Source organism: Gouania willdenowi, chromosome 12, assembly GCF_900634775.1.
Source record: "Gouania willdenowi chromosome 12, fGouWil2.1, whole genome shotgun sequence".
Taxonomy (NCBI): domain Eukaryota; kingdom Metazoa; phylum Chordata; class Actinopteri; order Blenniiformes; family Gobiesocidae; genus Gouania; species Gouania willdenowi.
The window spans coordinates 4,744,589-4,756,982 of record NC_041055.1 but is presented as its reverse complement, the minus strand read 5'-3'; the positions used below and the strand labels follow the sequence as shown (position 1 = coordinate 4,756,982).

The following is a 12,394-nucleotide window of genomic DNA, read 5'->3' as shown; positions in this document are numbered from 1 at the left end:
AATATTTCTGATTGGAGGGCTTTTCTCATTTTCAGTTCCAAGTCCTGAAGCCTTTTGGTGGTTACGCTGAGACTAGATAGCATGCTCAATAGTAATAACTAAATCACACACTAACCAACTCAGCCATGTTGATTGTGCATGGCTGCTCCTCCTTGGCCTCCTGCTGCTCCTGCTCTTCATCCTCCATGGCCTCCTGCTTCTCTTCAACAGCTTGTTGGACACACCGTCCCAAATGGTCTACAAACCTGTGTCTTCTTTCAAACAACTGTTTGCAGGTGGGACAGTGGAAGTGTGCAGTCGGCTTGCACTCCAAATTACATTTATAAATTGTGTAGCCTGAAAAAGAAATGCATTTCAAATGTCAAACTGCAACAATCTGTCTAAATTCTAAGCTTTAACTCGTCCTCCATGACGAGATTGGGACAAGTGTAAAAAATACAGCCTTACCTTTGTGTTGCACTGCACGCTTTGCATGGCCTTGGAGATGTTTGTGGACCTTACTCCAAACTGTTGGTTTGAAGATGTGAGGCCTGCACAACGGGCAGTGGACAGAACTGCAGCAACTGGTGCATCTCTCTGGTGTTGGTGTGACACCCCTAGGCTGTATGGTGACGTGTGGGACAGACTGTAGTAGAGTACATGTAAAGTAAATAGTAAAGTTGGGAGTATTGGAGGGGAAGGGAAGAGAGGTAGAACGTTGTTCATTGAGAATTGTGTAAAAAACTGAATTAATATTTGCTATGTATGGTGAGGACTGACGTTAATAATAGTATCCATTAAAAAATACATCAAAAAAACATTAACAGATACTATTTCTATGGCAGTCTTAGTCTATTACTTTGCGTTCCAAGAACTTCAACAAAGCGTTTTTTATTAGATAGTATTAAAGTGAAATCCACTGAGGCTGGTTTATCTTTTCATCATTGTGGTGCTCTGGGTTTTCATTAGCGCTGGTATTTACAATAAGCCTTTAGCGACCGAACCAAAAAATCTGAATGCAGGAAAATCCACACACATCTCACAGATTGCAAAAAAAAACTTTGTCAAATGTTATCAAACTAGCAGAATGCTAGTTAGCTCGTAGTTAGCAAGGCCACATTATCGGAGTAGCATCCAGCGGAAGCCCCTGACGTGACACAAGCCCCTGGTATGACGGAAGTGACGTAGAATACCAGTAACCCTATCCACTGTTCTGGCAAATTTGGAACTTTGAAATACTTACCTTTCTTTTTTATTAACCCGAACCACAACTGCCTCCACTTCCTGGCTAATGCTGCATTCGATTACACTCGGAACTCGGATAAATCCAACAGAACGAATCGGAAAAGTGCAATAAAATGGCCCTTGAACTCGAAACTCCCACTCGGAAACTCGGGCAGGATCCAAGCACCCCGAGTTGGTCGAAATGACGTTTTAGGCGGTACCCACAATTAGACGTAAACAGTAATCTTCTCCTCAACTTTTACTTTTACGTGCTGTCTAATTTGGCATGTGTGTTACTAAAAGTGCAGAATATTTCCATCGCTACTCTGTTCATTTGTACGCCACTCTGCGTAATTAATGATACCGTATAATTCAGTGCACTCTGTACAGTGTATGACATTTCTCTCTCTCTCTTACCCTCAAGGAGCTAATATATTTCCCCAGCAGGCCTTTTTGCTGCTCAAAAAATATGAAAACAAACATCAGCTTGCTGTGGTCAGTCATGTTTTCTGATCTTACTGAATAACATTTACCTCGAAGGTCGAAATTGACGACCTGGATCTTCCTGGGTTCAGAGTGCAATCGAATGCAGTGTAAATTTGAGGTTTGTCGCACATGTGGGCATTTTTTAATGGTGGCTACAGCGTATTGAAAAATAGCTGCGTCACCCTGGAAGTGTTTAAACGGGACGTACGCAATTTTCACCCATCTCCATTTGTTCTAGGAACCCCAAAAACATAGTATTTGAGGTTTATTTTCCCAAACTCACCTGTTTTCCAGAGTTTTAGCCTCTGAAAAGTCACTTTCTAAGCAGTTCTGAAATCGGGCTGTTTTGGGGCCTACTTATGCATATTCACGAGTGGGCGTGTCTATAGACGCTCACTCACTTCATGTTTCGCTCTTTTACAGGGTGATCAGTGATCACCAAAGCGATTTTATTTGTGCTATCCACACACTGTTGTTATTGTTTTCAGCCAAAAAACTGCACAATACAGTAAAACACTGTAAGTGAGTTTGTCTCAGCGCTGAGCAGCAGTCATTTAAACTCTCACCAGAGTGTTAAACTGTTGAGTCACTTTCTCCTCCTCCATTGCTCTTCTAACGACAGGAATAGTGCATTTAATGTGATAATCATTTGTTTTCTCCAACTACTGCGTCGCATTGTGTCACAAACGCGTCAAATCAGCGATACGAGGCGAAAGAACAGGTTCGCTAATGCACTGAACCACAAGAGCGGAGTACACCTCCGCATGAACAAATAGTGCTTACACAACAGTATGTTCACCGTGGAGGCACGGCACCGGCAGCAGGTGAGTTCTGTATTTAGTTTTACCGGTAGCCATCACTTTCGCAAAAGTTTTCATCAGGTTGGGGGTGGAGTCTATGGGTGGAGTTACCAGCAGAGGGGAGGGCATTTTTTTCTTGATTTCAATTGTGATGTCACAAATGTGTAAAATTTGAAACGGAGCAATTTTCTCTGTGTTGCAAGACTTACAAATTACCACAAACAAACGACTGGATGGATTTATTTCATATTTTGTGTGCCGTGTGGACACTCACGTTACCTCAAACAGTATGTGTTCAAAAAGACTGCAAAAGTGGATTTTTCATAATGTGTCCCCTTTAAGTGGTGGCCATGACAAAGAAAGTCCAAGTTCTCTTTAAGGTCAGGAAAAAAAACCCAACACTGACGCATCCTTTACCAAAGGAGATGAGATAATGCTGACCCACAATTCCATGTGGCGACAACATTGAACGGGACACGCACAATAATCTAAAACCCATATATTATTATAAATAAACCATATTATCAGATTATAACTGACATATAACAGAGCACTCTGTCGCTCAGGAAAAAGGGATCAGTTTCGCCACATTATATTTTATTCATAATAATTCATATTTTTGAGTGGAAGGTGAGTGGGAGCAACCATTCTCAATGTGACGTTCTTTTTTTTTTTTTTTGTAGTCCATTTTCGGAAATATGTAGTTTTTTCACCACGGCAGACGTCACTAACCTTCGCAGCTGTCAGATTATTACGTAAAAAAAAAAAAAAAAAAAAAAAAAAAAAAATTATTACGTCACCTAGTGGAAGTGCGTCTGATTGTCAAAACAAACGTGATGGCCTTTTCCTAACTCCTCTCCTAACACCTTTCCTTAACCCCTTGACGTCATCCACGGGGTTATGGAAAAGGAGATAGGAGGGACTATTCGGGCGCGGCCTAATCCAGCCAGAGGCTTGTGTCCCGTCAGGGGCTTCCACTCCGAGGCTGCAGCTGGATATTATTGGATTATCGACGTAGCAAATCTTACCTTGTTATTAAGTGTCGCCATTATTTGGCGCGATGAGCGAGTATCCTCAAATTCCCACGTGTTCTCAAAAAAAAGAAGTAATTTCTGGTATTTACGTCACTTCCGTCATGCCAGGGGGCACTTCCTTCAAGCCAGAGGGACGCTATGTAGAGAGACTAGATGCAGCAGGAGCTCCTACGCTAACACCTTTTAGCATCATCAGGCTTATATTTCAGCACTGTAATGCTCAATGACGAAGACGCTTGACTCGTTTTCAGGGTAAATGAGCCATTTTTACTGTTGAATGTGTGTTTAATGTGCGTATTTTGAGCTGTGAGAATGAATGTGGGCCTTGTTGTACTGCGGTGATGTTAACACAGCTTCTGTTCCTGTGATGGTTTGTAAATGTGATGAATGTGATTCTTCTGTCACATCACTCACACAAATTAGAACTGATATCGCACCTGCCTGTGGTTTTTAAGGCTGTAAATACTGTCATTAATCTCCTCCATGTTGGCCCTGAGCATCCTCACAAAATGTTGTTTTTCTCTCACACACTGGACTTTATTTAATTTATTTAAAGCAACAGCATGCTAACACACGAACATGTTTTAAGATACAAAATAGCTGAATCATATTTAGCAGTGTGTAGTTTATATGTGTTGTTTTTGAACGTAATAAAAACACAAAAGGGCACCAGTTCACAGACACAATAAACCATCAGTTTTAGAGTAGATAAATAAATCTTTATAATTAACATCAATATTAATTGTTATATAACTAATAATGGTAACTGTTAGTTGGAGTGCCACTGCTTACAGTTGAATAATTGTTTCGAAGATTTTTCACGTAATGAATGAGAAAGTGAAGGTGTTTTAATCTAGGCAGTGTTCCGTATCAATAGCCACTGCCAGTCAATGCATACGGCCCTCATTGGCCAGTTTCGGTCACATGATAAGTGCACCACGTGACTTAAAGTTCCGTCAGTTTTATTTTAGCTCTTATTTATTTTTAGCTACCCCACTAACCCTTTTATTTTAGCCCTAACCCAGGAAATACCCTAAAATGTTTATTTATTTATTTTTGTATATGTAATTTTAAAGGTAGATTTTGCCGTGTTAATTATGTTAAAATGAAAAAATATATATAACAAAAGCGGGATTTGAACCCACGGCAGCGGAAAGGAAGAATCCTTGAGTCAGGCGCCTTAGACCAATCGGTCATCCTGACAGTGAAAACACAGGCACATTACGCTTATGTAGAAAAGGTACGTACCCATAGTCTGGGGAGCTATTGATACATTTCTGTATCAATAGACACTTCCTTTAATCTAGCCAGTGGCTATCCGCATGTAAGCTCGTATTAATATACGGACATTCTATCCATACATTGCGCCCCTCATTGGCCAGTTTTGGTCACGTGATTAAGAAGCTACATACTTGTACTTCTGTTTGCTCTTAATTAGGGATGTAACGATTCACTCAACTTCCGATACGATTCGATTCACAATACTGGGTTCACGATACGATTCTCTCACGCTTTATTTTACAAAATGGGACTGTACATAAATGACTGAAAAATATTCCTTTACTTTTTTTGGGAAAATACTGTACTATTTTCCTTTTATTTTTCATTGTCAAAAGAATCCCTTAAACTATTCAAAACAATGCAATTTAACTAAAAATAAATATTGAATGAAATAAATAAAGGAATAATACAAATGAAGAAGAAGCCTATTCATTTAAATTCTGGTTCTATTGTAAACAATACAAAACTGCATAATAGTTCTTTTTCTTTTTAAAAGTGCAACTGAAAATGTATTTTGTGCCTTAACAATTAGACTTTAAACACACAAAAAAAAAACAGTCTGCACTGTATTTGCGTCAGATATTTGTTTGGACCAGCAGAGGGCGCTGGTAACCCAGTGGTCGGTTGGCATGCAGATATCTTGCAGTGAAGAAGAGATGCTATGTTAGCAGACAGAGCTAATAGAAAAACGTGACTTTTACAGATATTCACGTAATATTACAGATATTCTTTCAGTGCTAAAGGGGTAAGGAATCATTTATGAACATGTTTAAGAGTAGATGGCGGCCAGAAAGAAAGTATTAGCAGATTTTGCCCGCCGCCAACACTTCTAGATAGCGCCCTCTGCTGTTTAAAAAAAGTACTGCGATTCAATTTTCACAGCATCGACGTGAACCTTGATACCTATGAATCGATTTTTAACTGCCTTACGATTAATCATTACATCCCTAGTATACAGTACTGGAAACGTGTGCAATGGAGAGGTTCCATGCTGTTTGGGATCCATACATAACAAGCAATTAATGCAGTTAATTTTTCCTGTAATTAATTAAACGCAGTAAACACGTTAAAGTGACAGCCCTAGTTATCACACGGATCTTCAACACATCACTGGAGCTGTGTGAAGTACCTTCCTGCTTCAAAAGTTCCAGCATCATCCCAGTCCCCAAGAAACCTGCCATCACAGGACTTAATGACTATCGACCCGTTGCTCTGACGTCTGTAGTCATGAAGTCCTTTGAGAGGCTGGTTCTGAGCCACCTGAAAAAGATCACAGGACCCCTGCTGGACCCCCTGCAGTTTGCCTATCGGGCAAACAGGTCTGTCGAGGATGCAGTCAACATTGGACTGAACTACATCCTGCACCACCTCGACTCCCCAGGGACCTACGCTAGGATCCTGTTTGTGGATTTCAGCTCTGCATTCAACACCATCATCCCGGACATCCTTCACCAGAAACTCACCCAGCTCACAGTGCCGGCCTCCACCTGTCAGTGGATCACCAACTTCCTGACTGACAGGAAGCAGCAAGTAAGGCTGGGAAGCATCACATCTGGCACCCGGTCACTCAGCACTGGCGCCCCCCAGGGGTGTGTTCTCTCCCCACTGCTATTCTCCCTCTACACCAATGACTGCACCTCAGGGGACCCCTCTGTGAAACTCCTGAAGTTTGCAGATGACACCACCGTCATCGGTCTCATCCGGGACGGGGACGAGTCTGCCTTCAGACGGGAGGTGGAACAGCTGGCTCTTTGGTGCAGTCAGAACCACCTGGAACTGAACCCGTTCAAGACCGTGGAGATGACAGTGGACTTCAGAAGAAATCCCCCCCCACTCCCCCCCCTTACCATTTTAAATAGGGAATTGGCTACCGTGGACTCCTTCAGGTTCTTGGGATCCACAATCTCACAGGACCTGAAGTGGACCTCCCACATAGACTCAACCAGGAAAAAGGCACAGCAGAGGATGTACTTCCTGCGTCAGCTGAGGAAGTTCAACCTGCCCCAGGAGCTGCTGATCATGTTCTACACCTCCATCATTCAGTCTGTTCTATGCACCTCCATCACTGTCTGGTTTGGATCTTCAACCAAACTAGACAGACACAGACTACAAAGGATAGTCAGGACTGCAGAAAAGATCATTGGTGTTGATCTGCCCTCCATCCAAGACTTATACCTGTCCAGGGTCAGGAAACGGGCAGGTAGCATCACTGCAGACCCCTCACACCCTGCACACAATCTGTTTAAACTCCTCCCCTCTGGCAGACGCTACAGATCACTGTACGCCAAAACAACCCGCCATAAAAACAGTTTCTTCCCCCAGGCTGTCACTCTGATCAACACTAAACAGTCAAAGAGTGTCAGTCCTGTTTCTGTGAAAAAACCCTGGAACCAAACATAACAACCTTGGATCAATCTGACACTGAGAATGTTCATGTACATACCTTTAATTTAAATGTTCTACTGCACTACTTATCAATGCTCTACTGCACTATTTTCCTTTTATTATTATTATATTTTATTATTATCTTTCTTTTCTATTATTTTCCTTCTTTTATCTTATTTTTTAATTTTTATTTTGTATCTATTTAATTATTTTTTATACTATTATTATTATTATTATTATTATTATTATCATCTTGTTATTTGCACATTCTAGTCTAACTACTGTTTATATTTATACTTATGTTTATACTTATTATCATCTTTTCTAGCTGATTGTTTATTGTTGAAAAATTTTTGTTTTCACTATTGGAGAGAGCACAGTTGACCGAGTCAAATTCCTCATGTGTACAACATACACTTGGCGAATAAAGATGATTCTGATTCTGATTCTGATTCTGAAAATGTCTTAAAAGTGGGAAAAATGTGCAGAAAAAGCACAGACATTTGATGGAGAAGTTGCAGAAAAAGGGTGAAAATAAGCAAAAATGGGTTGAAAACTATTCTTAGTTTCTTGAAGGCATCTGGCGACCCCCTCCCAGTGTCTTGTGACACCAAGGTTGAGAACCCCTGCTCTCTAAAGTGTTCTCTTGTTCCTCCACAGGTTGAATGTGAAGATGTAGCCTCTGCTGTAACTGTTTATCACCGGGTGCGTTGACCTTTGAGCCTGAAGGATCGTCATGCTGTTCTCCCTCAGAGAGCTCGTCCAATGGCTGGGCTTTGCCACCTTTGAGCTCTTCCTGCACCTTTTGGCCCTGCTGGTGTTCACCATGCTGGTGGCCCTACGCGCCGACATGTTGACGCCGGCGCTCAGCTGGTGGCTGGTGTTCGTGCCGCTGTTCGCCGCCGACGGCCTCAGCACCTACTTCACGGCCATCGTGTCCATCCGCCTGTACCAGGAGAACGAGAAGCGTCTGGCGGTGCTGCGGCTGCTGTGGGTGCTGACCGTGCTCAGCCTGAAGCTGGTGTGTGAGGTGCTGCTCTGCCAGAAGCTGGCCGAGCAGGAGCAGGCCCGGGACCTGTGGTACGGACTCATCCTCTCGCCGCTATTCATCCTCCTGCAGCTGCTCATGATACGAGCCTGTAGGGTCAACTGAGGGTGCAGAGAGCCCACGTCATCTGCCGTCAGAGATTGAAAGGAAAGACACAAACCAAACAAAGTGTGTTCTGTCCATTTATCCTCACATTAAAGTTGAAATCTTTCACATGCAACACAAATGTGTTTGGAACAAAATGAAGTAGTGCCTCGACACGGAGGAGTTCGCATGGGGGGGCGGAGCTAAAGACAAGACAACTCGTAAGATTTTGTCGCATGATTGAAAGTGAAAGCTCGAAGCACTGAGGAGTAAGAGCTCCTTAAAGGGACCCTCCACTGTAATAAAAATGTGGTTTAAAGTCTTTGAAATTTCCTTATTTATTAAAAGATCTAAACGCATTATTTTGCACCATATTCGTTTAATTAACTTTTAAAAATGGGCCTGCTTTACAGTTTAAGAGCCAGTGTTCCGCCATCTTGAATGCCGTAAACATCCCATTGTTATTTATAGGAGTGAAACAATCAGCCTGATTTTTTTTTTTTTTTTTTAAATCTCAAGGTTCTCATTGTTTTTTCATTGTCACCGTATTACCATAAAAAACTAAATTTGTGTCTCAGGACCAGCAGCATACAAGAAAAGAAATGTTAATCGAATTATAGTGCAATATAAACATACAGCAGATATGAATCATAAAGTACACACAAACACAGTAAAGTAGGCGATAATTTAGCAGCTTTTTCTGTCAAAATGACAATTTGTGCTGCTTTTGGTTGCTCTAAATAATAAGGAAAAGTTTAAGATGTCGATGTCTTTAGTTTAACAAAAGAATATAAAAGCAGTTGTGACCTGAAAAAGAATCTGTGGCCGCAGGGGGCAACAGTTCCAACTCTGCGGTTTGGTAATAGACAATGAAGCAGAGAAGAAGAGCTCTGCTAAGAGACCTTTACTCCCCTTAAACAGTGCGCTGACATGCTCTGGTGGCTGAAGTTGACGAGTAAATCACGGACTGTTGAAGACACACAAACCCTGAGGATAGAAGTCCTTTTGAGTGGGAGTCCTTCAACAGTCTGTGATTTACTTGCTAACTTTAGCCACCAGAGCATGTCAGCGCACTGAGCTCTTCTTCTCTGCTTCATTGTCTTACTACCAAACCGCAAAGTTGGAACTGTCGCCCCCTGCGGTCATAAATATTTTTTTATTCTTTCGGTAAGCAAAACGTTGACATCTTTACATTTTCTTGAAAAAGCTGCTAAACGATTGGATGTTTACAGGCAGGGCGGCCGAGTGACATCATCAATCACGTGATTTCAAGATGGCGGAACACAGGTTTTAGAACGGTAAAGTAGTCCCATTTTTTAAAGCGTTAATAAAACGAATACGGTGCAAAATAATGTGTTTTGTTAGGCGTAGACCGACTAATAAGTACATTTGAAAGATTTTAAGGCCACTTTTGTAAAAAACAGTGGAGGATCCCTTTAAAATGATTTCTTCTGATGATTCATCGTTCAGATGACGTTTGACTGTTTGTTTGTTGTCCTCACTGTGATTAAGACTCGTCACCCATAAAATTATGACCACCTGCTTTACATCATGTCCGTTTGCTGCACCGTTTGGACCAACCTTTTTATAAAATTATTTATTTTCTACCACTCACCATTTTTTCCCCTGCTTTTACCCCATTTATTCTATCTTTTTTCCTTCTATCTCCTACCTAGTGGTCATAATTTTATGGCTATGAGTCTTCAGTTTCTTCCTGAGGAGCAGTTCTTTGTTTTATATTCATGTGGGAGTGAATCTATTGAATTTAATTTATCCTATAATGTTTTTATGATGGGAACTTTGATGTGGGATGATGTACATACATCTTGTAAATAATAAAAAGTCTAACATCTAGCCACTGTGCTTATGATCTACTTCTGTCTTTAGTGGAAAATTTCAACAGTGATGGTAGATGGAGGACAATAGAAAATAAACAGAGGTCACAAATCAGTGCAAAACATTTAATAATAAAATACATTTTCAGGTTGTATCAATTTTTTATTTCAAAGCCAAATTTTTGCTGAAGTAAACACTTTTGATCTTTGTGTTGAGAAGGCCTTATACAGTGTATTGATACGCAGCTGACTACTGCCCCCTACTGGCTCACTCAATGCAATAGATGCAACTTTAATCACAAAATGTGATTGTGTGATCCGATCATCACTGGAGTCAGTTTTGTGTATTTCTGTTGTGGTTTTATTTACTTTTCTGTTATTTTTGGAGCAATCTCTTGTGCTTTTATTTTTTATTATGATTTGGATACTTTAGTTCAGGGGTTCTCAACTTGTCCCACCCTGGGACCCACTTTTTGCCTCGGTCATCAAGTCGCGACCCACTATTTTTTTTTTTTTTTGATCCAACCAACCAGATTTAGTTTTATTCAAAGCTAGCTGTTGAAAACACGCATATATAAACAGTTTTAAAACATAAATCTATATATTTTGCTGTGCAACATGCTTTTCACAGCATGCCTGTCAAAAGAAAAGTTTCTTTCAAAATAAATGACAAGTCTCACATGACAGACATTAAGTTTTTTTGGCCACCTTTTTGCGACCCACCCAGTACAGATCCACGACCCACTTTTGGGTCCCGACCCACCAGTTGAGAATCACTGCTTTAGTCAAATTGCAAATTTATGTTCTTTTTGTTGTCCTTTTGTGTATTGTTCTATATTTTTGTATGCTTTTTTTGAGTCATTTTGTGTATTTTTGTTGTCATTTTTTAAATTTCACTTATTTTCGTGTATTTTATTTCTTTTTTTGGTTAATTTTGAGTGTTGATCTGTTGTTTTGTATATTTTTGTAAATTTCAGTTTTTGTATTTTTAGTCATCTGTTTTTTGGTTAATTTTGTGTATTTCTTGTTGTTTATTGTATGTTTTTGTTGTCCTTCATTCCTTCACTTTTAAATGTTTTTTTTTTTTACTTCTTAAAAAAATAATTTTGTTCATTTACCCTCAGGCCCCTACAAAATAATTGCCGCATTTAGATTACAGTTTTCTTTATTGTCTAACAGGTGATAAAGCGAGAAAAAAAAAAAAAAAAAACATTTTAACACTTCAAATAATGGTTTCACACTTTTAATTAAAATCTAGAAAACAATGTAATGTAATAGAAGACATTTTAAGAGTCAAAATGATGCAAAATGTATCGGAATTTCACTCTACTTAATAACTTTTCACTAGATACTGAAAATTGTGCTTTTACAGAAGCGTAGAGCTGCCACAAGGGAAATTATATTTTGGATCACTATATTATATGAACAATATAATTATATTGTACAAACATGATATTATATTGTACAAACAGTATAATTATATTGTTCATACAATATAATGATCCAAAATATATTTTCACCTGTGTGTAAAAGTGTAAACTCTTCTCTTTGAGGAGATGAAACTACTCCCTCTTAGAAGTGTGACTGTTAAGAAACAAAATAACAAATCCCCTTCAAAATAAAAGCACTTTACCTTGTTTGTGTTCATTCAAATGTGGACAAGCCACTGACGAAGGCTCGACGACCCTGACCTCAAGCTGTCACATGATACTCATCAATAAATACTTAGATATGAATGTAAACAAATAGTGTTTTACATAATGTAAATCTATATGTTTAAATCTATATGTAACACACTACACACTAAGTGTACAATATTAGGTGTAATTTAAGGGTTGCTGTGAGATTAAATAGTCATATTTTCTCCCTCCTCCTCCTCCTCTCCGCTCTTCAGATGTGCTTGTAATGATGAGTCTGCGGTTAATATTTCATGAGGTGCAGTAATCTCATGTAGTACCCAAGAATAGCTCTCTAAGTGCTGATTCATGTGCACTATAGGAGGACGTGTGCTTGGATTATTAACAGGTGACATCACCATCAACAGCCTGGACACAAGCAGTAATAATGCACAAATACAGGAAATAGTACTTTATATAAAGGCCAGTCAAAATTTATGATGATGACACATTGGTGACCTAAGCAGGGTGTAACCTGCACACAGTGGAACTCAAAACAAACCATTTCTATTTTACAATGAAGTCTCAATGACAGGAATGTTTAAAAAATGGACTTTACATA

General features: G+C 39.8%; 2 protein-coding genes across 2 annotated transcripts; one reads left to right on the top strand and one right to left on the bottom strand.

The window, feature by feature from the left end:
* Window positions 1-103: 103 nt before the first annotated feature.
* Window positions 104-3,611, bottom strand: LOC114473670 (TRMT1-like protein). The gene is made up of 3 exons (XM_028463433.1): window positions 3,518-3,611; window positions 448-625; window positions 104-336 (listed from the first exon to the last, which is right to left on the bottom strand). Exons 1-3 carry the CDS (start codon window positions 3,536-3,538, stop codon window positions 104-106), a joined length of 432 nt encoding a protein of 143 aa, XP_028319234.1. The 5' UTR covers window positions 3,539-3,611.
* On the top strand, window positions 3,516-8,643 carry tmem203 (transmembrane protein 203). Its single transcript, XM_028463091.1, has 2 exons — window positions 3,516-3,775; window positions 7,850-8,643. Exon 2 carries the CDS (start codon window positions 7,926-7,928, stop codon window positions 8,340-8,342), a length of 417 nt encoding a protein of 138 aa, XP_028318892.1. The 5' UTR covers window positions 3,516-3,775; window positions 7,850-7,925; the 3' UTR covers window positions 8,343-8,643.
* Window positions 8,644-12,394: the final 3,751 nt, after the last annotated feature.